Below are 27,466 nucleotides of genomic sequence, written 5' to 3' on the forward strand. Positions count from 1 at the left end.
TTTATTTTTCTAGGACAGTTTGCAATGCCTCAAAAGGGATATGAAAATGATCAAAATCTGTTATGCAGAACACTAAATATAATCTGATTTGATACATCATCTCGTCACTGCAGGTATAATTCTGCTGTCGACTAAAGAAAAGTCTTTACACAATTGAACATACAGTTCCATTAACATGTCTCCTGTTCAATTTTGTAAATAAGTGTGCAGTTCATGTAAACCTGCTGCACATGATGTGTTGGATATGAAATTACATACAGAGACTTCCAATAAACTAATCATACACACTAATAGAGTTGCACACTCTAACCTCTTTCCATTTTGATGGCTATGATACAAAGAAAATGCAAAAACACACGTACTGTTTGCAGTAGGACATCCAAGGTTGACACCGATGATCCAAGCATATAATACCAGAAACTTACACACAATTCAGTGGTCTCTGATATCACAGGACTAGAGATTACTGCAGTTTCTTCATCCACAATACCAGATCCCATGATTATTAAATAAAACCCTGTAAGTAAACATATATAATGAATATTTAGCAAGTAAAGCACAAGTTTTGTTTCTGTGTACATGTACATTTAAAAAACACAACTTTAATTAATGCAAGAACAGTGACAGAATCATTCCTCAATCATGACGTGACATTTATGGATTTAGTAAGGAAGTGCTGCATCACCAAATTGCCATCGTTATGACTGAAGGCAGTACATCTGAGAGAGACATTGCTCAGATAATATAAATACTCTGCTTCAACAAACAAAAGACTGGTCCAGAGAAACCAGAAAACTGGTCTGGGAGGGATAGGCTAAGTCTTTGAATAGGTTCATCACAATACAGCCTTAACCATTTCAGGAAGCAATAACCTCTGCATCACCTGAAAGTACATGGATGTCTGCATTAAAATGAACTGTATGTTCAAAGGTCCTCTAGGGATATGTTGATAGTGACAAGCAAAATCATCATCTTCTGTGAGCTAGAGAACATCTTGTGGCAAATTAAGCAAGCATTTAATTCACCAACGAATGATGTTTTGCCCTTGACAAACAAGCAAACCAACCAGGAAGCCTCTTTTCTTGCAGGAAAATGCAAGACCAACAGTGGCAGAATTACAACATCACAACTAAAAGAAAACAAATCTGAGGTCTTGTCTTGCTCATTCCTTTTAGCCTGATTTGGGTCTAGGTAAAGGACTAACTGACCAATGCCATCAATTAGAGACAACCACAACTTTACAACCTTTGTAAGATACGTGCAACTACAGAAGACGAGTGGTGGAACATCCTTCTCCAGTCTAATCAATCAAGAGCCTGATCAGGACCATGCAGCAGCACTGCCAGGATTGTGATAATGCAAAGGTTGACCATGCCGTATAATGAATGTGAAATGTTTTCATTTTGACAATGTGTTATGGTTCAGCTGAAAAGATATAATAATTCTTTGCTTTGTTTTTTAAGGATTTCTGTGGTTTTGTTATACGTGTATTTAAAATATTTAATTTAATCCATTAGATCTGAGTGTTTGTGCATCAGTACAAATGTACAGTGTCTTGCAAAAGTGTTTACCCTCATTTTAATCTGAAACTTACTGTACAGCAATTATACCCAACCATCTTGAGGTTTTTTGCATGTTTGCCAATTATTCTGTGCAAAGGTAGTAGAAACTTATCCAAAAAGCTGTAACTGCTGCCAAAGCTGTTGACACCATATATTGACTCAAGGGGAAGAGTACATATGCAATGAACATACTGTAATTGATTTTTCTTTACAGATATTTAATTTTTTCAGCTATAAAAGTGTTCAGTTTGAACATTCTAGTTTTGATTATAAATATTCACTTTTTACAATACCTTCAATGTTACTGACAGAATGGTCAAAGAGTGGTCCATTTCCAGGTACATCAACATGGCGCCCTGCCTGGCAAATCCAGTCAAAGCTGTCATTTGTCTCTTGGCGCCAGCTGCAGAGCCCTGGGAATTGAAGAATTTGTTACTGTTTTCTTGTATCCCTAAACTTGTTGATGGCTTTGTTGTTGGCATGGCCAAATGTGCACAACACTTTGATTTCAGAATGACATCAGCAGAAATGGAAATTATTTCAGAATGACATCAGCAGTAATGGAAATTCATTTTTTCAGCTTTGTGTACACTATAATAGCCCACAATAGCCCTCACTTAACTGTTTTAGTCATTTTTAATATAATTAAATTTGACAAATTTATAGACAGACTTCCATCATCTTCTTTAATAAATACTACCCCCAAATGCCAATCTGTAATGGAATTGCTGTCACTCTGAATCTTTGGCATATTTGCAGCAGATAGCAGTCTGCTGCAGCTGGTTAGGATAATCTAAGTAAAAAAAGCACTTTTTTAGAACAATTAAAAAAGCAAACAATTAAAGGTGTCTGCCAGCTAAATAATGGTTCAGACCATTTTCCTGGTTTAGACTATTATCATGGAAGGAAAACCAGATAGCGAGGAGCACAGTTATTTTCTAAGGTTACTGTTTACGAATCCTGGTGGAGTTTTGGGTGTCAGGGTCTCATACCTTGTGGCTGGTAGAGGAAGGGAGATTGCACATGAAAGGCATAAATTCACCAGTTATAAAATAGACAGTTGTTAGAGATCCTTGCTGTGCGTTAAAAGGGAAGTGGCGGCAATGGAACTCTGTGATGCATACATGTACTAGCTAAAAGAGACAGGTTGCCAGGATGTACAAGGATCCTGGAACCAGAGAGGAGATGGAAAGCGCCTGAAAGGCATCCTGGGGATAGGAAGCCCTGTCTCAGTGCATCAGAAATTTCCCCCAGAGAGGAAATATGGTTAATGATAATTCCAGAAGGGATAATGTAAACAGAAAATTGGTTATTATTACAAATGTAAACTTCCCCTAGCATCCCATGATGCTCATAATGCCAACAAAAACTGGATGTCTGGGAGGCTTTGGGTCATACAGTCTCCCAAAGGAGTGAACCTCAAGACAATGAAGAGAACATTCCAGATGCAGGTCACCTACATTAAAAAAGCCACGCATAAAAATATGTGAACCTGGGAAAATACTAGTGTAATATACTGTTCAGTACAAAATCTACACACCATCCTGTGGCCATTTCTAATATTTTAGAAAGAAAGACCACACAGAATTATATCTGGAATCTCACAGGGAAGGTCTCACAGACTAATTGAACACAACATTTAAAGGACTGTGATGGTGCTTTAACAAGACTCTTCCAGAATGGACAATGAATAGGGGATATGGCTACATAGTCCATATTGCCCAGAATATCCTTACCTTGTTCAAAACTGCAGTCCATAGGAGAGGGTGGCTGTGTGGGCCTTACACTCGTGGGAGGTAGTGTGGTTAAAATAATGTTAGCACAGGTAGTGTCCTTCCTCACACTGATGTCATCCAGTGCAATGTCACCTTGATCAAAGACGTTTCCTTCTTTTCCTTCAAATAAAATCTGTAATGAATCAGTCACAGCTGTGTAAGTTGGAGATATGATGCCTAAGTTCTCTGAGAAGGGGTGGGAGTGAAGCACCAGAGGCGCAACCTGTAAAGACGCTTGCCTGGAGAACAGGAGGAGCCCTGTGGTCCAGTAGTCACTGATTCAGGCCTGGACTAAATTATAACCTGACTTTGACCAGGATTTCCCAGACAGTAGCACACAATTCACCAAGCAGCACGGGACTTGGGCAGACATGAGTCATTTACAGTATCTTAGGTTTGCCATGAAATAGTCTCTGACCTTAAAGGGGCACCTGCAAGCATAAAGTGATTTTCTCCTTTTTTCATAAGAAAAGCCACTTCTCCAGTCAATGATAAGTTTTCTTACAGTTACATGTGCTCACAGTATCCTAGCTTCACTTTTTCTATGGTTTCTTATGCTTTTAACGTGTGTTCATTGAAACTAACATTAAGATAAGATCACTTTATTAGCCATATACAATTTCTTGTATTAGGAATTTGTCTTTTCGCATACCCCAACTTGCTCTCCAAGAAACACACAGACAGGGAGAGAAGCTTAGGATCAGAGCGCAGGGTCAGCCATTTATACGGCGTCCCTGGAGCAGTTGGGATTAAGGGCCTTGCTCAGGGGCCCAACGGAGTAGGATTCCTCTGCCGGCTGCGGGATACAAACCGGCAACATCCAGCCACAGGTGCAGATCCTTAGCTACAGAGCCACCGCACCACACCCTTACTATATTTGATTATGTGCAATAACAGTAACTATTAAACAATAATAAGAAGAAATATCAGTTTCGAATAAATATTTATGTGTATATTAGAACTAAATTATACGATGCTATTGCCTGACGCCTCATTCACTTTAAGTATGTACTCAGAATTTCTCTGCAAATTCTAAAATCTCACAAAAGACAGCAAAGGAAAAACATCTGTTTTTATGGAAGGCTCTCACCTGATATCGCTGTATAGTTGCATAATCCACCCTTGCTTCCAGCCAAGCATCTCCCTGGTCCCCTGTCATGCTCCAAATAGCCCGGCATCCATCAGCATCTTTAATATACACTGTAAGAGTCCCCTTCACTAAAGAAAAGGAAGTTGTCAGTTTGAAGCTGATGTTGATTGCTGATATGAGTTTCTTCAAACCACAACAAAAAATGTATTGAGTGCATCTACATCACATTTGATCTAGTTCTGGTTTCTAAAGTCACCATTATAAGTGGCAAATAATGTTTTTTCTCATATACTAATAAATACTAAGTATTCAATTGCTTGACCTACTCACATAGGTGTATCATTCAAACTTTAATGTGGAGCAATTAATTTTAGTACACATATAAATAGAATCAAAAGAAACGTATCCCTTTGGAATGACAGCACATACCATTGACAATGATTTACTGTAACTAGTATTTGTATCTATCCTGATTTGCATGCATGGATGTTTTATTACAAAGTTAAATAAACATATTCAGTAACTACTGCATTTTTCATGCAAATGTGACTATTAATTAAACAAGGGATTAAATATTTTTAAATAATGAAAGACTATTTCAGGACCAATTGTTAAGCAAAGATCTGAGATACCAAGTAGAACTTAGAACTTAATGTTTTAGGATTTAACATGTTTCTTTACTTCTTAAGTTCTGTGGGTGCCTGGAACTATTTATCCAGCCATGATATAAAAATAGATTCCCCTAGGATTCTTAAACAAAAGCCTAGAGAACATCCTCAGTTCAATAAGTACCAAATAAGAAAAATGGGCTGAATAACCTCATTTCATTTGTGACCTTTGTTGCGGTCTTAAAAGAAAGCAACAAACCCACTAAAAGTGATTTCTGAAGAATATAATACACAGTGTTCTATTGCAACAATTATATGTATTTGTAACCCTTTTGTTATTGCTGATAACTTGGCACTTATAATCACCTTGTGAGTCAAACTGCAATTTACTTTAATCTTTGGGTTGGAGCCAGCCCATTGTAGTCAAAATAATTAATTGTTTAATGTTTCACAGATTGTTTCTTATCTTTTACTAGTTAAGCTCTGCTTCTACTGCTTCACACATCCGATTTCTATCATTTATATACACAATGGAGAAACAGACTGCATTGTTCATCTGCACAGTATAAACAAACAAAATGAGCCAACTCAGAAACAAAAAAGGTTTTAGAATGTATACTGCATATATATAGAACACATCTGGAACTTCAATACCATTTCACAGCTCTGTAATCTCTTTTGTGTTTACAACAATTCATATACCTAACTATTTTTGTCATGTCCAATGTGAACAGGGTCCTTATGGGAAAACAGGCTATGCATCCCCTGTTCTGTACTGCTCAACTTCTGGACTAGGAGATACCATCTCTGAGACACAGTAAGACTTACCTATAGTAGAAAACATGTGCATATGGTACCAGAATGTCAAGCAAGCGGTAGAGGTTGGTTCCATGTATTCACTCAAAAGATGTGCAGTTTTGTCACTGGACATTAAGCCAGTCATGAAGAACACATAGTGTCCTATAACAGATCAAAGCACACTTTAATTGATATCTCACTTCTCATCCTGGTCCGCTGTATAGTGACCCGCTGCATTCATGCTGAATAGATACTGAACAGCTCAACATATCTACAGGAGCCAATGTTAAGAACTACTGTACATGCAAAAAATATTCCAGTTACTCCATTGATTCATGGATGAGAAACAGAAATGGTTCTCCAAGTATTGAGCTGTCTTCAGAGTCGCCTTATTGCTCTGATTAACCTTCCCTAGATAAAATTAAAATTAAAGCAACATCACATTGTGTAAAAAAGTCAACATCCTCAGTTATGCGAAGTAAAAGTTAAATAAAATCTGCTATTGTGATACATTCTACAAGCATTTCAGTGTTTTCTACCACTGTGTTGGGTGTATAGTTTACTGCTGATAGTGAGTCAGTATTAGCATACCCAGCGCAGAGTTGGTAGTGTGATCTACAGAAGGCCCATAGAGAGAGTTAGGAGTAGATCCTGAATTCCAGGTCCAGTCCAAATCGTCTCCAGTGTGAGTGTTCAGCCAGCCGCACAAGTCAGTCTCAAAGTCACAGAAACCTGAAATAAAAACATACACAACTGATCATCTATAAGCTTAAATATGATTCTTAAATGCATGGTCACAACCAGTTTTACTAACACACTTACATATAGTATGCACTCACTCTGAAACCTCATTACATAGTTTGGAGCCAAGGCAAAATGAGTTTATTTTACTGTTTAATTAATCTCTGTTCATCTTTTAATTATACCCATTGGAGTTGTTTAAACAGGATTTTCTTAACCAGGGATTTGGGATCCCCAAAAGGTCCTCACTGTCTAAGGTGTTCTTAAGAAGCAGGAACAATTTTCAGTTTAAGTCTCATACAACAAACATACAGTATGTTTTCAACATATACAGTACACAGGTCTCATACAGTTTTATAAATTTTACAAGCAGATCTGCACTAATGATGGATCTGGTGGCCGGGTAATTGTATCACGGTTTATACTAATTATATTTTTCAGTTTAAATTTGTGTTTATATTGGGTGTCCTTGTTGAGAGTGATTTCACTGAAAGGGATCCCAGAGGTGCAAGCATTTTTGGTTTAAGATAAGCTAATTCTTAATTGGTGGCAGCATTTATTCTAGCAGAGGTAATCTTACCACTTAACCTCATTGTATCAGCTCTCAGAAGCTAGGCATTTTATTTTCTTATATCTTTGTGACAAAGGACATATTAGCCCACAGACAACATGGAATATTTGCAAAAAACTGTAGTCTACAAATTATTACATTTATATCCTTGTTTATATGCAAATTCTTAGTATTCTAACTTATTTTCTACATTTAAGGTTATTTCCCCCTAATTATAATGTGAAGAACAATGAAAAATTATTTAAAAATTAGAAAGACACATCACAATTATGCCTGTACTGTCTTCTATTTCTTCTTAAGAAATCAAATGAAGCTGGTGTGCGCACGAAGCAGACCCAGCACAATCTTGTTCTCCTGATTTATATTTTACAACTTACAGCTATTTTAAAATTTAATGGAAATCTACTTAATGAAAATGGTTTGAGTTTTACAGGTGTTTGCACTGAGAGAAAAATAGAAGTTTTACAGTGTATACAGTATATCACAAGGGTCTTCGAATGTACACGAATAAAAACTTTGTTTGCTTCGCTTATATTTAGTCTGTGCGAGGTGTTAGAATGCCAGTGATATTTGATGAAGAGGCTTTCTAAAATCAAAACAATCTCAAGTCTAAAATACTCCATGCTGTCCTTTAAATGGGACTTTTCACAACAGGTGATGGAATAGTTCAGACTATGACCATTATCTGTCAATTTTTGACTCAAAAATGACTAGATGTTGTATTACACAGAAGTTAATGGCCACTGAGGCCACTAAGGTCATTATTAATGGACCTGGTGTATTTTTTGTCAGATGAATCTGTTTCTCTAACAAATATGAGGGCTAAAAAAGAAGTGTTTTGGAAAACTGTGTTAGTCAGATTGCGGCTAATATACAAACCTTCTGGAGGGCAAGGACCATTAAGTATAAGTAGGTCATCAATCGCAATATCACCTCTCTGGCCATCACCTGCTACAACTTCAAATATAATCTGGAATAGAAATTAGTTAGAAACAGTTAGAAACACTTTCTGTATGACATAAAATGAGTCCTTTAAAGTGCACTTGTTCTGGGTAAATGAAGCAATAGGATCTTGTGTGAGTTTAGTTTCAGCCTCACACAGTCATAGCCTTTAGTTTTACAAAGGGGAAGACTTTATTTCTGACAAATGCTTCATCTTCACAGTTATGGAAAGAAATTAGAAAGAAGTGACAAGTGTTGAGTTGCTTTAAAATTTATCAGGATAAATTAATCTATTTTGACAGTGTATAAGTGTGTAAAACCAAGGGAAATATGTCAAATTCTTCTTTCTTCTTTATCTCTTGATCGACTAAGTAATGACAGTTTCATCATTAGTATTTAGGAATTAGTATTAGGAAGACTAGTCCATTCCTCACTCTGTTTATGAACTTATGATGCAAAGCATATACAGTACATAATTAGAACATTTTTCAGAGAAATGGAAACTCCCACTCAAACCATCTCCGGATTTACAGCCAAAAGACTTTGGAACAAATTGCACTGATTAAGCAGCTGTAGGTTATGTAATAGTATTTAACTTTTTAAATTTAATATGTTTCTTGTATTTGTGTGCTGTGATTTTTAGAACTAAGATTTTGTTGAAAGAAAGAAAACTGATGATTGCATTCCTCAGGCCTGGATATTTCCAGATTTACTACATATTCATAAATTGTGATCTTGGAAAGCTCTATGATGTCTGGGCACCTGACAGTTGTTACATACAGTAAAACGTTTTGCTGGAAACCTTGATTAGTGAGTACGTTTGGTCAAGACAATCACTTGCAGTCAATCAGGAGAGTTAATCAGACATTCCACCGAGTGTTTTTTGCCCGGGATCAATAGGGCTGAGTGAAATGCAAAGTACACTTAATAAAGAAATTTCTTAAAAAGGTCATTCTAGACTTCACTTGAAGAATTAGACCTACTGTTGCAAGTGTATTTTTATTTATGTAAATTGTGACTGAATTGTCCCCTACCTGGTACTGACTTTCATGACTGAGTATATTAACTCTCCCGTGTCTCCATAAATTGCCTTGGTTTCCTCTTTTTCTCCACAGCAGAACTTTTGATTGCTGATACTTCTGCAGGTAGATGCTAAGTGCGCCAATATTCTCTCCCTCCATGTGATACCAGAATTGTAGACACTCCCCACTCCACGGAGTTGGCTTGTTCAAATGGGTAGCTATGCTACCCATGAAACCTTGTGGCCACTTCCAAAGTTGTGCACACAGGTAGTAACCTTTAAAAAACATACCAGAAAAATACAGATGGAAGATAGTTTTAGAAATGGCAGTTATCCACGCTTGTAACTCATTACTGAAACAGTTCAGATCGCACTAACTTATTTTACTGTCTTTTAAATCAAAACATGAACTGGCATTTTAATGGCATTGCCCATAATTTTTTTCTGCATTAGGCCCGGTCTTTAACATGATATACCGTGTTTCAGAAAAGAACAGTATTAAAATGCAACAATGGCTTGCGAAAACATAGGGTTCTGTTACATGTGGTACAATTGGGATTATACGTTGCAAGCGTTAACTGTGCAAAACTTTATGACATATTTCTTTTAATTTAATTTTGGTTTGGTTTCATTTCTGAATGTCAGTTTTTCCTTTTTACTCACATATCAGAGAAAATGAAAATTCTTTGTTAAGATTGTATAGTTTACATTATTTATACTGCTAATTTAACACCACACTGTTAATTTAAAATGTTGCCTAATCTAGTTTAAATGAAATGCTTAAAAATTGTGAATTTTAAGTGAACAGTGTATGTAATAATTATTATTAAATATTATTTTATTTTAATATGCTTTTTTTACTCAGTCACAGATATTTGTTTTGAAACACCTACCAATACATGTGCAAAGTTAAAAGATTCATCTGAAACAATATGATTTGGAGAGATGTCAGAAATTAAAAATAACTCATGTTGTACAGTTAGTAATAGTTGTATACATTAATTTATTTTCCAATATGTTAAAAACACTCTTGATTTAAGAAGCGCCAACATTTCTCTAAGGATGCAGTATTTCTTTGAAATAACATTGCTTAAAAAAGGGATTAGAAATATTCTAACTTGACTTTGGTTCTAAGCAATAGTATATCAATAGTTGATTTACTCACAATGAATAACAACACAAGAAATTTAGGTATTTAAAATTTACTTAGGATTAGATATACATATGCATGTTTGTATATGCATTTTTTCCAGTTCCTTGCTGAAGAATGTAATACTGCAAATATGCACACACATATACACAAATATAGACGCTGTCTGCCAAAATTATTGTAATGAGCTCTTGAATCTTCAACGCTATCACACTACCATCCACAATCCTTCCTCATCTCATGTACACTCCTAAAATATACCTTGTTTACCATGCTCCTTTCCTCACACAGACATCTCTCCATATAACCATGTGTATCTGTGCTTCTCCCCTCACACATCTAATGCCTAAACAACTACATCCCATTTCACCTTCAAGAAAATATCAATCTTAGCCATTGAATGAATCATGGAAAGAGCTCATTGTGGTCCTCTTTTCTCCAGCTTCCCTTACATGACAACAAACTAACCTCAAGCAAGATACTGATCATAACCCTGATCTGTCTGTAAACCCCTTCAAATGAGAGATTATCCTACCCAATATGAAACTGCTTCTTCTTTATCAAACGAGACCATTTCTAAACAACCTAACCTCTGTTGCACCCGCATGCAAATGCTTGTATCAAGTGTGCAAAACACACTCAGAGTGACAGATACACTTGTTACAACCGTTTTTTCTATAATGCTGCTGTACGTATCACAATTAATATCTGATATTAAATGCATATTGGACTTTCAAATATACAGTAAGGCTGTTATGCTTGTACTGTTATGGCAACCAAGGCCAAATATCTTAGGATCCTATGTGGAGTAATTGAGTGTTCAAGAGAGTGTCGAGACAATAGGCAAAAGCAAGGTTGGGTATCCAAAGCCGGATCGTTTGTTGTTAATAGGTATCCGCTGAAGCCGATTAGCTCATTTGTGAGAAATACTCCGAGGACCGGTGGTTGTAACATGTACTCTATGCAATATCACTAGAAGTGTAAATTCTAGGAAGCACATAGAGTTCAAGCATATCATTTTCACAATAACATATATTAAACCAGATCCTAGTCTGTTTTAAGTGAAAATTCTCCTTGATGTAATGAATTATATACACCCAATTAATCAAACTGGAGCCGTTAAAGTATTATGATTAAAATCATTGATAAATATAGTGGGAATATATAAGTCATGTACTGTATCTTCATTACCAGCAGGTGTTCCTAAGGTATGGTCTTCAGCTGGGCTGGACAAGTTGCTAGAAAGTTCCCCTGAAGTTCTGGTCCAGTTGAAGTTGCCTGTTGAGTCATCCTGCAGGCCACATTTTGAGACCTCGAAGGTGCACTCACGCTCAGCAGGGCAGGAGCCATCAAAACTGTCAGCAACTACAACGTCATCTAGCCCAATGCTGCCCTCTGTTCCACCTTGAATAGCTTCAAATATAAACTGCCACAGACAAATAATGATATATTTAAAAAAACACTAGACTGGTTGCATGAATATTTATGCTACAATGACAATGTACTGTAGTTTCTAGCTTCACCTTATTATGAAGCTATTTGTCAGCAGGCTATAATTGACCACATTCATTTTTTATCTGTTCGATGAATGCATTTACTTTCACTGAGCACTCAAGATAATTTTCTAATTAACTTTAATGCAATAAAGGGGAGTGCCAGGCCTTTTATGCAGTCATAAAAGCAAAAGGCTTTTCTATATGTCAATAGCGTGGATAAAGTAAAATTGGTGAGTATGTAAGATGTTTTCCATGCAGCCAGTACCCAAGACAAAATATATTTTCTCAAGTTTCCAGCTGATGATATTGTTATCTTGTAGTATTTCTCGTTGTGTTATTCAATATTCTAACCTGAACAGGGTGGTTATATTCCAGAATCCGAAAGTCAGCAAAGTTCCATTTGTTTCCTTGTGTTCCACTTCTCATCCAGTGCACTGTTTCCAGCCCCTCTTCTGACTTGGTAAGGAATTTCAAAGTTCCTTAACAAAAGAAATGTTTTGTATTGCTGTGAGCGATCAGGTAGAATTTCAGTTCATTTTCCCTTTACCATTGCTAGAAATCTAAATTCCAATGTTCTCTTTTGATTAGGCGATTTTAAAATGAAACAGATCCTGCACAGTTGTAGGATTTGTTCAGTATTTATCGGTATTGTGGGCTTCCCAACGGTTATGACTTCACTTGGATCTGTCCAAGTATTTAACAACTATTGTACAATTACCTGTATCACAATAGCTCTACTCACTAATAAGGTTTACTTTAAAATTTCAAGTTTAAACCTGAAAGTGTGCAACATTAATACAAGTAGTTCAGATGGGTAGCTGCATCAGCATGCGCAGGCAGCAGAGGAACAAGTAATAGGTTTATTCCATGCTGAAAAGAGAAGAAAGAAAGGTGTGACACCTAAAGAGGGCTCCACGGCCGATATGTTGTGTTTTCTTTCTTCTCTTTTCAGCATGAAATAAACCTATTACTTGTTCCTTTGCAATATTAATACAATGTATTAAAATTTCTATTAGATGATTAAATGCATATGTTGGTGTATTAATCCCACCTCTTAAAACCCTGTTTACCCCTTGTCTTAATGGCCGTAATTGTCCCAATTTGTCTTTTATTTTAAACTAAAGACAAAATCCCAGCTTGTAATTAATACATCTAATAGCAATTTAAAAGCTGTAATCTCTCACCAATGCTGCTTCCATAAATGTGGTACCAGAAACTAACACATCGTGCTTTTCCAGGGGTCTGGGGATAACTCATAAGCCTGGCTTTTGATGAAGGATTCTGTTTATCTTTAGCAGCAATGAACATGTAATAGCCTAGGGGGGGAAAAAAAGTTAAACAAAAAAATGTTCCACATCAAAAATCCTTTCCAGATGACGTTTCGTATGCATGGTCTTCAAACAAGATATGATAACAAATATGCTTTTGTAAGCTCCAGAAAAGGTCTTCTGGGGAAGCTCCAGAGGGTTACATCAATGTGACAGATAATGTGTCACTCTTTGCTACACTGACATTTCAGTATTTCTATGTAGTATGGAGGATGTCTCCAACCAAGGTCCTGAGGAGCCCAGCACTCCAGGACTTGCTTGTGTTGCCAATCAACTGCATAAGTAATAGAACAAATTACTGAGACATCTATTACAAATCTATTACAAATAAATGAGACATCTATTCCAAATATTAATATTGCTATAATCCAGGGATGTGTTTCCATCTTAAATTCCTTACACATAAAGCCTAAAACAATGGGTATCATTTGACTTTTTTGCCAAGCTGCAGGTTGGCTAAAAGACAGATAAACACAGGTGATCAAAATAGACTTCCAATGGTATACTCTGGTTAGTTAACAGCATGGTAAATCAGTTGAGTCATAGGACACAGCATAAATACAGAGACAAAAAAGAAAGACAGTTTAAAGAAAAGTAAGACGAGGAACATCATCACCCTACTCTTCCTAAAAGCTTGTGACATGCAAGAGGACTGTCCTGATCAGATTTAGAGATTGTATTAAGGCAATGTAATCTGATATTATTTTACATAACTTGCAGTCTTATTTAGTTTAAGAAATTCTAACTTCCTGTATTGTGGAATCTTCAGACTAAAACATTCTCTTCTAGTTGGTAATGCATTTTGAGAACAGGAAGATTGATTCCCATTTCCTTTAGGGCATCTGTGTTGCAGGAGGAAATACTTCATATTTTACTTATCTCACAGGTATAATTTCTCAGGTATAATATCCCTCACCCTGCTACTTTGTAACAATATACTACCAGTAAAGTAATATAAGTAATTAAGTCTGTAACAAGTCTAACAAATCAGTAACTGATCAGTAACTAGTTTGCAAGTCAGAAGGTGCTGCAAAGGTGATAATTACAGACAAGAAGGCTGACAGCATTTAAGCAACCGTAGAAAAACAACACTGCTCAGCTGTTCCTTGTCTCAAAAAAAAACAATCCTATGTCACATAAACTATACTTTTAATACTTAAAAAATGTTGTTTAAAACAATAATCTGTGACTTGTATGACATGTTGAGCATTCTAGGGGAATTCCAACAGCCAAACAACATCTGTGGCAACTGCCACCAAAATAATACACTGGAGGAGGAACTAAAATAACTCAAAAGGACAGAGCTGACAGCATTCTGGGAGGTGTTTGCCAAAGATTGTCAGAGAAACAAACTGAGAGATGTCCAGGACAGTATCAGTTTCACCAACCCATTTGCCAGCAGCCATATCACTCTGCAACTCACAACTGGCAGCCCACTGAAGCTAAGCAGGTGTGAATCTTGTCAGTACCTGGATGGTAGACCTCCTGGGAAAAACTAAGGTTGCTGCTGGAAGAGGTGTTAGTGGGGCCAGCAGGGGATGCTCACCCTGCAGTCCATGTGGGTCCTAATGCCCCAGTATAGTGACGGGGACACTATACTGTAAACAGGCGCCGTCCTTCGGATGAGACGTAAAACTGAGGTCCTGACTCTCTGTGGTCATTAAAAATCCCAGGGCGTTTCTCGAAAAGAGTAGGGGTGTAACCCTGGCGTCCTGGCCAAATTTCCCATTTATCAATCATGGCTTCCTAATAATCCCCATCTATGAATTGACTTCATTACTCTGCTCTCCTTCCAACTGATAGCTGATGTGTGGCGAGCGTTCTGGCGCACTATGGCTGCCGTCGCATCATCCAGGTGGGTGCTGCACATTGGTGGTGGTGGAGGGGAGTCCCCATTACCTGTAAAGCGCTTTGAGTGGAGTGTCCAGAAAAGCTCTATATAAGTGTAAGCAATTATTAATTATTATTATCCAAACCACATAGCATTACATCTCATATAGTTTAAAAGTGGCTGCTCAAAGTGCTTTAGTAGGATAAAAAGAACAAAATGAAAAGAGACAGCAGAATTACACAATTACATTAAGGGTTGGGAATACAGCAGTAAAGCAAAGGGGCAGACATACTGTAGAACCTTCCAAAGATGACGGCTTTGAGTCTAGATTGGAAAGTACTCAGGGAAGGTGACTGTTGTAGTGAGTCTTCCTAAACCAAAGAAGGGTAGGATCCTATGTGGGTTCAGGAAACGGGGTGGTACCCAGGGAGCTACTTAGTAGATTCCTAATCCAAAGACATAGTGGAAGCCAGAAACCAGAAGTCCTTTAACTGAGACCGAGTCCGAAAGCCAAGAAAAGCTGTAATCCAAAAAGAAAAGTACAAAACGAGAGGGAATCCTTTAACCGTGAGAGAGTCCGAAAGCCATGCAAAACCGTAATCCGAGACGCTAAGTCCAAAACCAAGGAGACAATCAGGATGAAAAGCCAAGGATGTGTTGATCTCGAACGGTAAATGGAATACTGAGCATGGAAGAACAGGTAAGTGGTTCTGAAACACATTGGTAGGAGAGGGTGTGTCGGCAGAAGAGTGAAGCGGTAGGTTAGGTGATTATCGCAGTCTCCGTCTAAGTGTTGATCGGGACGCCTGGGTTGTAACAGTGACTCTCTGGTATCCTTAGAAATAGAATTCCAGAGCTCTGGGTCATAGCAAGAAAACGGCTTGTCACCCATAGAGTGTAGACGGGCTTGGTGGACAGATGAGAGAACAGAATTAGACAAAGTTTGTGAGGTGGGGAGTAGAATGATAGTAAGTCAGACAGGGATTGAGGTGCCAAGTCATGTAGAACCTTATCATGAGGATTTTGAAAAAAAAAACAAGATAGGAAGCCTTTTGCCGGTACTCCAGGATAGGAGTAATGTGATCACTTGCACAAGACCTGGTCAGGATTCTAGATATCAAATTCTGGACTTACTGAAGTTTGTTCAGTGTGGATTTAGATACCGCAGCAAGCAGGGTGTTTTACAGTAATCAAATCAAGAGAAGACGAAAGTGTTGACTTTTTAGCTTTTCAGCTACATAGGATACTATTTCAGATAGAAGCTACCACATTAGCAGGCACTCATGATACCTTTGTGATCACAGAAACATGGATAACTGAAAATGATAGAGTTGAATGTAACATTAGAGCACTCACACTACAGAGCCAGGAAAGACAGAACAAGGAGAATGAAGCATTATATTCTGTATCACAAGTATGCAAGAACTAAAACTAGAGGAATCAAGAGTCTCTGAATCAACATGGGTCAGAATTTTCTAAAATATTATAAAGGTACTGTATAATGAAATTAAGAATTTGTGTGCAAAATAGTTTCTATGATTTCAACTTTTCTCCACACAGACTATAGGAAAGTCAGTAGCAGAAACCAAAATGGTAGACATGGTTAGTAACTGCTTTTTTTCTGCAGTTTGTCAAATCATTACAAGAGGAAATATTTGTTTCAATCCTGTCTTTTCAAACAATAAAAACAGAGTGAGGCAAACAGAGTTGAAAGAAAAATTAGGAAAACCATATCATGATATGGAGTACATTGAAACTGGCAAGACTTTAAAGAAGTGAGACAGGAAGAAGTAGAATGTTATGGAAACAATAGACAATGGACAGAACAGGTTTAAAAGTTCCTACGAAAAGAACAAAAAAGATGTATGCCAAGAGCGTGTAAAGCAGTAACACAAGTGGTTCAACAAATCAAATTGGAATAATCTAAGGGAAGAGAATCACTTTATAAAAGGATTAAAAACAACAGGAAGCGCTTAAAGAAAATGAGAGCAACGAATTACAAAAAGTGGCTGAAATTATTAGAAGGGGCGAGAGGGCTAGAAAGAAATATTGCAATGGAGACTAAATAATAAAAAAATATATTCACTTCAAAACTAAAACAGCAGAAAGGGATTAATTAAAATATATATCCAGGACAAAAATGGAAAACTTCTAGATTTAAAAAAAAATTCTCAACTTCTTAAAGAGAAATGGCTAAGGTACTAAATATGTATTTTGCTCAACAAGAAAGACATCAAGTACATGCCTGCTGCAGCACAAGGACAGTGATCTTTATCAAATTGTATCACAACTGAAAAGGCGGAACCATAAACCCACTCAAGATTGATACAGTTCTAGGGGCCCATGGCATCTTACCGATTGGGCTCAAAGAAATTAGATTTTATTCAAAAGCAACAACAGTAATGAATTCAAAGAAAGCATATAATCTGTTTTTTAGAAGGGTTGTGATAAAGTTCCTGTAGAGAAGAGTGGAGAGAAAACCCCAAACATTGGCCCCTTGAGTTATTCGTGATGCCTTTGGCTTAGCAAACAGAATAACAAATAGTAATAAAGGATTATATTGTGAACTTGTACCAGTATGAAATAGGAATAACTAATTTTGAATAATGTCTTCTTTTAAGATCCAAGTTACTATCTACGAGTAATCAAGCAACAGTTAAAAACACATCTCACTTAGGAGATGTTAAGAGAAAAGGGCAAACTATTAACTCCCACTCTGGTTCATACATTATCCATAACTCTAAACATAAGATACCTTGGCCAGTAGTGTGATCATATCCTGGGCCTTGGTTTAGGTTTGAAGGATTTTGTCCATTATTTCTCTGCCAGTCAATGTCATCTGTCTTGTCTTGGTACCAGGCACACGTATCTTCCTCATAGGTACACGACAGTTCAGCAGCCCCATGTGGAATATCTCTCACAGAGCAGCCCTCAAACTGTATATCATCCAGCACAATGTCCTGCTCACCCATGATGGTCGGCACCACAGAGAACAGCAACTGATGGAAGAAAACAGTGATCCAACTAAATGATTCATAATTATGATGGCAAAATTACTGTAAATAAGAAACTGCACATGAAACAAAACTGTAAAATGCAGTTATGCAGTCATACATACACAGTAATTTCTAAAAATCCTGTCATTGAGTTAAAATCAGATCTGAGTGATCTGAGATCAGATCAGTGGTCCCTTCAACACCATTCCTGTTCAATCTTTCCCTGAAGGGTGAGACATGAACGCTGAAATTAGCTGCAGCAACAGAGGCCTGCTGATCCCTGATTTCTGGGATGTTCTTAGGAAGAACCTGAGAGGACAACTGGATCTGGGTAAAGTCACTGTGGCCTTGAACCTTTTCCATTTGTAAACTGACAGGGGATGTACCCCCAAATGTTTAGAATGGTTTTGTAACCTTCTCAATACTGATAAGCATCACATGTTCATTTTCTGAAGTCCTCTTTAATCTACAATATTTTGTTTTTCTATTTTTTCTAGATGTTTCCAATAACCTATGAAGTCCTTGTTTAATTTTTACTCAATTATTTAAACGTGTGATTCTAATTAGCGCCTTATTTTGTTAAGTAAACAATTTTTATCCAGGATAAAAATTGGAACCTTCAAATTGGGTTCACTTATTTTGTACATATTCTGGTTCTTTATTATACATTTTCTGTATTTCAGATACCATTACATCTCAGAAGACATTATGTTAGTAAATACAAATCCTTGTTAACAAAACATTGTTAAGAAATGACAGACTTTGATTAAACAAGGGAATCAAGATAGGAAATGCCATAATAATACTGGGGTTCAAGCAATACACAAGGAGTGCTTATTATTTTTTAGTACAAATTATGTGTTTATGCAATGTAACACTTGACAACGTATTAAGGAATGTTAACTCAGAAGTAAAAAAGCAAATGCATGAGCAAATGCATGAAAGATAAAAAAAAAACAAGTAATAATAAGCAACCAAACCTTGAAGCCTCTTGGCCTATTTCCAATAGGAACTGTGACATTCAGCCACTGTGAATTCTGATTCTCTTTCATCTGCCATAATATCTCTGATGTAGAATGACTCATGACCGTCAGTGAGATTGTAGAGGGCACTCCAAAACTGTTATGGAGGTGATACCAGAAGCTGGAAAGGTTTAAATTAATGTAGTTAAATATCCTGACAGGGCATAATGGAAAAAATAATATGAGGAAGCCTTTATAAATTGTAAAGAAAAAAGAAAATTGCCTTCCAGGGTTGGTGGAAGGCTGGGTGCTTGGTCTGCAAAAATACCGAACTTTAGTCTGATTACCCAATGTCGTACAACTGGTCAGGAGTTTACTGGGATATTCTTTGTTTTCTGCATAATAAGTACCCCATGACTTGCTGGGCCTGTTAGTGTTAGCGAGAACTCTACCATTAACAGCAGACTGACAGATTGACAGAAATGAACATAGTACCACAGCTCTACTTGATAATAACTCTCCTGGCGACACTGCAGAGCTCACAGTGAGTAAATTGGCGGATGACTCTGGCATCTGCACTGTTCAGGGAATAGCATGTTTGGTCCTGATAGCCACAGGATTTTAGAAGGCTTTTAGCCTTCAGCAGAGTTGATTACCAATTGTGATTTCAACTGAGCTAAGAAAAGAAAATTATCTGTAATTTAAAATTAATAAGTAGTTACATAAATTAATAACTACTACACTAGTAATACTACAGACTGTGACCTTTATAGTGTATGAAAAACCTGTTGAAATTAAACAAACCAAGACCACCTCCAATCGTCTATTCAGGTCACCTATTTCCTAATACAGTAACAGAATTCTAAAAAAAAGTATTCTTGGAAAGCAGTATATTTTTTCATATCCTGTATACTGTATTTATTATTTCGGATGTAAACTAACTAAAGAAAGACAAAGACACAGAATTGATACTTTTGCATTTTGTCAGGGCTTACCTACAGTAATACACTAGTTCTCTTTGTATCCTTAAAAATACAAATAAATTATACACGTACCATCCCTGTATATAGCTCATGAGTGTGTCAGTTTCTTATCTCAAAAATGTTGATAATATTTTACAAAATGTATGAAGATCTATGTAAATTGAAATATTTTGCACTTTGATCTTTCAATTTAAAATTTAAATACTGTTAACTTTAACAGAACAGCATGAGCCAAAAATGGTGTACTTCACCTCATTTGACAAGCCAAGCCAGTAGGTCCAAGTACAGAATTTTCTAATTTTGCTTCTGACCACAAACCTGCTGACAAACCGTCTACTCGCATAAAATGACCTGGGGAGAACAAAAAAGTCAGCATGACAGTATATTTTACATACAGTGTGAACAGCATGATTAGAAGCTTTCATATCTGAAAATGAAATACACAAATTTAGAAAACGTACTGTACTTCATGGATACAGGGGCTTAATGTATGGGTAAGACTCTTAAATGTCAATGAATGCATGATATGTACCCAAACAATAATTCAGCAACTTAACACTACTGCTACTGTGTTGTATATATACTGTACAGTATATATTGTATGCGACAGCACTGTGACCCAGTGGATGCGTCATGCTCTAAACACGATAAAGTCTTCTCTCTCCCACACCCTTGCTCAGAAATAGGTGTCCACACTCTGAATGTGACTGTCTCCCATCTGTTCATACTGAAACTGTTGAACAGATGTTCATGTTGAGTTATTCATTCATCCACAGCCTCATTCTGTGTGCTAGGCTTTCTTACCCGATGGGGTCAAGGTGGTATGGTCTATTCCGGGGCTGGCAGTGGCATTTGCCATTTCACGTTTCCATTGGTAATTGTCAGTGCTGATGTCTTTCCATCCGCAGGCAGCTTGTTCAAAATCACATGAGCCTGGCAATACACAGTTGAAAGCCTGTGCTTTATTTTCATTCAATAATTGAGAAAACAGACAAAAATTTAAGATTTATACTAAGTGCTTCAACACATAAAAATGTATATAATCATAGCGACTAATAGCTTTTTATTACTAATACTAATTATTTTAGGATGTGGTTCAACTTTTTGTATTTTGTTCCTTATTCATTTAGGTTTGTAAGCACTGTGTGGCACTTCATCTGAAAGGAAACTGATTTAATGAACATTAGAAAATGAACAAATTCCCCTTTTGCAGCCAGGGAAACAACTGAGAAAATAAAGATCAGACTTGCCACAGAGTTCCTCATCAGAATTGTCAGTGCAGTCACCATGGAAGTCACACACCCTGTCTAGAGAAATGCATTGTTGGTCTGCACACAGAAACCTGTCTTCAGGACAAATTGGTGCTATGGCATTCTGTAAAGGACCTGAAAAAAAATCTCAATAAGTGGCATGACCAATGTATCATTTTGACAAATGAATGTATTAATCTTAACATACTTACAGTATGTGGCAGAGTTGTCTCTCCTACATTTCTTAAACAATTATCTTAACAAATTGTGATAAAGATGTTCGACATAATTTACTCATTTAAGGTGCACAAAGTACAGTATGGTCTGAGGCTACAGTGCAAGACTGTTAAATAGATTAAATTTATCGTTACATTAAAAAAAATAGAAAAAATGGAAACCATTTAGATAAAAACAAACATTTTCACATCTCTAAGGCACCTTTTAATCTAATTTCTTGAATACATTTGCTGAATATCATGTTGACAAGTTCTGTCACTTTTTAAATTACTGACATTTTTAAATAAACGATTTTTAAGTTGCAAAGAAAGCATTTCAAGAAATGACTATATATCCTCAAACATGAATTCCCCTAAATTAAGATAAGCAGTTTCAGATTTAGATTTACTAATGACCGTTTTTATTCTGTGAGATGGTACTGTACATTAAAGTACTATTACAGCTGTTTACCACTGAGCAACTGGCAGTCCCGGGAGAAGGAGATGTCATCCACGGCCATGAATCCATTAAGCCCACCTCCTGCCACACCTTCTAGTACAACCTCGAAGGGGTGGCCAACTGAGAGAGTGACTTCAGCTCTCAAGAAGGAATCTTGCTTTTCCTCTCCTTTCGCCCATTGCTTTACAAGTGGCCCTGACGCTTTCCTGCGTGTGTAGATGTTTAAGGTTCCTACGTTTTCCCCATGCATGTAGTAGAAAAATCTCATCTGGTAAAGAGGAAAGAGTTTGAGAATTCATATCTCATAAATTTGTATCATTTTTTTCTTGTGAATTTACATTTACATTATGAAACAGTTCTTGGGGAAGAAGTGCTAGACAATGTTAAGAAATAGGAGACAGTGCATCAAAGAGAAGAAAGTCACAACAGACAATGCAATATTTAATCTTAATATAGAAGTCTCATACAACTAATCTGGCCTTTTGTGTTATCAGTTATAGACAGTTCACTAGCAAATGAGTAAATAAACTCAGTAACAATCCCAAAGTTAGTCTGCAAATTTATTGAAAACAATTTGAACTGAGTTGTAGTTCAACTGAACTCAGCCTGAGCAGACTCCTAATGCAGACTCAGCACTATAGTACCTTTGGGATAATTTTCTAATCATAAGGAAACATACTCTACAGTGTGCTCTATATTTTTATTACAAGTAAGCATGGTAGGGAATTGCTCCAATTAAAAACAGTGATCAAGTCAATCAATGGATAGTCCTAAAAGTTTCTCACATACTACAACATAATCCACACAAGGTACTCCATACTGTCAAAAGTATTTTAATTCATAATTCAAGAAAAAACTCATAAACATCTCATTAACTACAGCACATTCCCCTTCCTAAATATTCCAACAATATCAGGGTTTATGTGCTTTCATATAAGAATATTATTGCAAAAAGATGAGAAGAAGAAAATAAGAAAGCAAAAAAGCAAGTTTTTACCTTGCAATCAATCTCTTGTGAGGCATAAAAAACAGGGCTAAATACCCATGCTCTGTGTCCCCGTTTCTTGGGCCCAGCAGTACTGAGGTATAGGTACTTTCCATTTTCACAGTTAGCAGTATATTCTCTTCTAAAGCCAGTCTTGTGAGACAGGTGAAAAAGTTTTCTGGGGGACCCCCTTTCCCAGGAAAGTTGCACTTGACTTTTTTCTTTCTCCCAGTAACACAAATCTTCCTCAAAATCACACATCATGTGCAGGTGGTAGTCCTGCTCATTGCTCTGGACCTGAAAGCCATCTGTGAAATCATGCCAGCTGTCCAGGTTCACACAGGTCCCTTGCTGGCATAGGAATTCCTTCTCAAGGCATTTTAATTCAGGCTGTGACTCAAGAGGTCCACAGTTTTGGAATCCAACATCATTCAGTACACTGCCTCCTCCCATTGACTCAGTACTAAGAGAGGCAATCACCTGGACCTGTGTCACAAAAATAACCAAGCTAAAGCAACAAGTGCCATGTATTCCTAATATTAAAAAAAAAACATAAGCACTGACTATCCCTACTTCATGTATTGCCCTGTATGACAAATTTGCTGAGTATGCAGGTAAAAGATGTACACAATATATAACACATTTAACACCACATGAATCTATTAACAAACAAAATATACATTCATAAGATGAAAAATATATAGTATTGTACTATACATCATGGACAGTCTTAAGGACAAAACTAGTTATGGTATGTATTTTACTAAGTCACCTGTATGGAAATATCCGCAAGCCACAGTGTTTGATATAAAAAGTCTCCTTTTATACAATTTTTTAAAGAAAAAGGCTTTTGGAAGGATTGGATACCTCAATACATTTTCTTATCTTTAAGTGTTAGGTACTGTATATCACAGTCATTGTCAAATTTCTAGGACCTAAATGAGATCTCTCTTTGCCAAATGTTTTCTACACATTTGGCAATTAATAATGATAATTGAGAGACAGCAACCAATCATCTAAATGATGAGAAGAAAAAAACTTATTTTGAGTAAAGAGATTTACTTGAAATTTCTTAGCAAATTCAGTTAAAAGATTTCGAGTAAATATATCTGCAAATGAAAGCAGATATGCAACAGTAAAAATAAATTCAGTGGACACTTCAAAAACTAGCCATGCAGGATATTCAAAAGTGGCATTCCAAAGTGATTTTGTGCCTTATTGAAAATACAAAAAGAACTGTAAGAAAAATGAGAAAAAAAACTTTGAAATTAGACATCTTAAAGACACAAAGACTTTCTAAATCCTTGTTTATACTTTATTTGCAAGAGTCGTTTTTTTCCCTTGTTAGAAAGAAATGTCATTATAAAGGAAAAACACTTTTGAAAAGTAACCTTGCAATTTATGCAGAGAGGGACAGAATTAGTCGTGAGGTAGCTCGAAAGAGGGCAGAAGGACCCCACAACAGAGAGAGAGATGTGTTGTTGGTGAACACTAAAAGCATCTTTGAACTTAAAACACCTGGTGACACTTTGTATATAGATTGTAACTTTTGCAAATTTCCATTCCAAATATCTAATTGCTCCAGTAAATTCAAACCATCACAGCATTACAGAAGTGCATAATATTGTACAATAATGCATTAAGGCAGCACAGCGGTGCACCGATTAGCACTGGAGCCCTGGGTTCAATTCTGGACCTAAATGTGTTAAATGTGTCATGTGTCATTTTCTCAGTGTTTTCATGGTCTTTCACCAGGTGCTCCGGTTTTCTCCCATAGTCCAAGAACACAGTAGTATTGTTGGTTAATTAGTTTCTTAGAAAACTCTGGCCCTGGTGTGATTGGTGTGACAGACACTCACACCTTGAGTCAGTTTTCCCAGAAGCCAGTTAACCTCCCAATATATCTATGGACTGTGAAGAACATACAAACTTCACACAAATACTGTAGCACCCAAGGTCCAGAATTCAACCCAAGCCCCATGTGTTGCAAGGCAGCAATACTAATCTCCGTGCCACCATACCGCCCCATGTGAAATACTTCTTTAGCCCAATTTGTCCTTTAAACACACCTACAGTAATCTGTGCCATCACAGTTTACTGCCGATCAAATTCATGAGGTAGAATGACCAGAAGCAGTACTCTGACTGACCAAAGCAGTTTGATACCTTGAATGTGACAGGAGTTGTAACTAATTCGTTACAATAACCATTTTCAACAAGCTTCCAGAAGATTGGTCCCTTCTTCTTGTAAATGGAACAAAATCAACTTCACCATTCATTGGTACCCATTTCAGCATCTGGGTAACCAAATTTCTACCTGTAATCTATCATACAGAAGTTAAAATAAAGGTAAAATATTATTTTTCTATTAATAAGAAATGCTGGGTTTTTTTTGCCATAAGAATCAATGCAATTACAGTTTTCTGCATGAAATGTCATATTTCAGAACAGTACTAACCTGAAATTCTCCATGATATTTTCCCAGATGAAGGATTGCGTGATTCCAGGAGTTTCCCAGTTTTTCCTCCTGCATCCAGATTACTACTGTTCTATTGTGTTGTTCAACTAACGCACTCAGTCTCCCTGAAATAAAGTGCATCCCCTTTTTTGTTTAAATCAAGAATTACCTTGAAAACCTAAACTAAACCCCCTTGAAACCCAAGATAAGGTACGACAAACTCACTACAAAAATCAGTGTTAACTAAGCTTATACAAAAAAGAGCTCAAGGAAAGATAAAACCTGGCAAACTCAAATAGTATTATTCAGTTGCTTAAATACATCCTGGACAGATGCAAGTACATACTGTAACTGTAACTAGAAATTCAAAGTCAGTATCTTTCACTTTTTCCTGGCGAGCACAGGATAAAACAGATTACAGTACATAGTCACGTAGGATACTGTACCTACCTTTTCCCCAAGTGAAATACCAAAAGTGCATCTGACAGGAGGGGGCCGATTCTAGCAGACTAGCTTCCAACACAGCCACACTCTGAACTTCCCAGTTATGCTCTGCATATGTACAGTAATCTGAAAGAACATTACGATTTTCATCATCAACCTCAGGTATTTCAGGCTCCAGTGCTCCAGTAACCTTTATGAATTGTATTGCCAATACGGTACTTTAATAAAACATGAACATGAAGAGTGAAGTGGAAGCATGGGAAAGTGCTTTCAGAACTGTGGCTGAGATCGTGAAATACTGGTTTGCACTAGAAATTGTGGGTGTCTGGAATAAGCTACTTAGCCACATTGTTAAACATTGTTGACATTAATACCCTGGATAGCTCTATGAAGTTGCCCCCCCTGCAAACAGCACAAACTATGAAACCTACCGCATTTGTTTGTGCTGCATTTGTGCCGGTTTGTGCCATTGAAAGTAGTTTCCCAGTCACTTTCATTCCTGAGATATAGCACCTTCTTTTACAGGTAATCACTGTATAACGACTTTGACTACCAGTAACCCCATCTGAAAAGTTCAAGCACCCTATTACTGGTGCGGGGATAAGGATGTCTGCAATTTTGTTTCTCTGTTTGCCCCAGGGGAGGGCAGTGGTTAATTTTGCATTTAAAACCTGTATATTCTGTGCTTTTGTGTGAAGAAAATTAAATTTATTTCTAATATCATACCCTAATGAGTTGTGGGTTTAAAAGAGAACATTACCAAACAGTTGCACATTCTTAAAAAAGGACATTAACCCTAACTAGCATATTAATACTTCATAGCTGTGTCCTTTTTACATCTCAAGAAGTTATCAGTTTCTCATTGTGTCCTTCCTAAATAAAAATGCAAATCAAGGAACATTTAAAGATTCAACCTGTCTTTCGAACCACGTATTTATAAAGGTTAGAATTAGCATCTTCCTGTTTTACAAGACCATTGTTGTTCTCTTTTATGCAAAGCAAATACGTAAACGTGAAAAAGAACCAAGATTTTTTTTAGGGGCACTATGTACTAAATTGACCCAGGGAGTTAATGACACAGCTACAAAACAACATTAGAAACTCTACTGTCTCACATACACACACTGTTGAAATATTGGAAAAATATTTTTATTTTCACATAAAATAACTGAACATGTATCTAAGATATTAAAAACAGTCATTATCCATGATTTTTTAATTTACAGTTTTCTAATGTGCAAACATAGCATGATTAGGGCACTGTTCTTTTATTTATGTATTTCTGGTCAATCCATGGTATAGAATATACTGCCTTTGTTAAGTCATCATATTTCTCCCAGCTGAAATCGTGTCTTTTGTAGTATGCAATGTACAGTAATGACATACAGAAGTGGAGGCCATGATACCCAAATAGACTACATATTAGTGAGAAGAACTGATAGAGCAAAAGTCCAAGATGCTAAAGTCCTGCCCTATGAGGCTGTTACCAGACAACACAGGCTACTAGTGATGGACATCACAATATTGAAGGAGCGAAGAATAAAGCAGAGAAAACACCTAGCATGAACAAAAGTGTGGAAACTGAGAGAAAACAAAGTAGATTTCAACAGGCTGGTGAGAGAAATGAAAAACAACACAGAGAAAACAGAGGAGCCTTCAGTTGAAGAAGAGTGGACTGAGATGAGCCACATCCTAGAAGAGGCTTCTACCAGGGTTTGTGGAAAGACAAGAGGAGGCAGACCGAGGGAAAATGAAGAGTGGTGGTGGGATATGGAAGTTCAGGAAACACTGAAGGAAAAGA

General features: G+C 36.8%; 1 protein-coding gene across 1 annotated transcript in view; it reads right to left on the bottom strand.

Annotated features, from left to right (window-relative positions):
* The window catches only part of LOC148832882 (MAM and LDL-receptor class A domain-containing protein 2), an 89,190-nt gene extending 63,894 nt beyond the window's left edge, over positions 1-25,296 (bottom strand). Inside the window, exons 1-17 of the mRNA XM_088918157.1 lie at positions 25,222-25,296; positions 22,822-23,250; positions 21,792-22,047; positions 20,659-20,787; positions 19,367-19,449; positions 17,669-17,912; positions 12,939-13,070; positions 12,106-12,233; positions 11,450-11,684; positions 9,122-9,384; positions 8,025-8,115; positions 6,425-6,565; positions 5,864-5,995; positions 4,428-4,555; positions 3,299-3,470; positions 1,856-1,975; positions 363-517 (exon numbers count right to left, since the gene is read on the bottom strand). Of these exons, the coding sequence (XP_088774283.1) occupies positions 363-517; positions 1,856-1,975; positions 3,299-3,470; positions 4,428-4,555; positions 5,864-5,995; positions 6,425-6,565; positions 8,025-8,115; positions 9,122-9,384; positions 11,450-11,684; positions 12,106-12,233; positions 12,939-13,070; positions 17,669-17,912; positions 19,367-19,449; positions 20,659-20,787; positions 21,792-22,047; positions 22,822-23,250; positions 25,222-25,296 (2,913 nt within the window). The remainder of the gene's footprint in view (positions 1-362; positions 518-1,855; positions 1,976-3,298; positions 3,471-4,427; positions 4,556-5,863; positions 5,996-6,424; positions 6,566-8,024; positions 8,116-9,121; positions 9,385-11,449; positions 11,685-12,105; positions 12,234-12,938; positions 13,071-17,668; positions 17,913-19,366; positions 19,450-20,658; positions 20,788-21,791; positions 22,048-22,821; positions 23,251-25,221) is intronic.
* Between the last annotated feature and the right edge of the window lie 2,170 nt (positions 25,297-27,466).

The sequence above is a fragment of the Atractosteus spatula genome, chromosome 6, assembly GCF_055471065.1.
Source record: "Atractosteus spatula isolate fAtrSpa1 chromosome 6, fAtrSpa1.hap1, whole genome shotgun sequence".
Lineage (NCBI taxonomy): Eukaryota > Metazoa > Chordata > Actinopteri > Semionotiformes > Lepisosteidae > Atractosteus > Atractosteus spatula.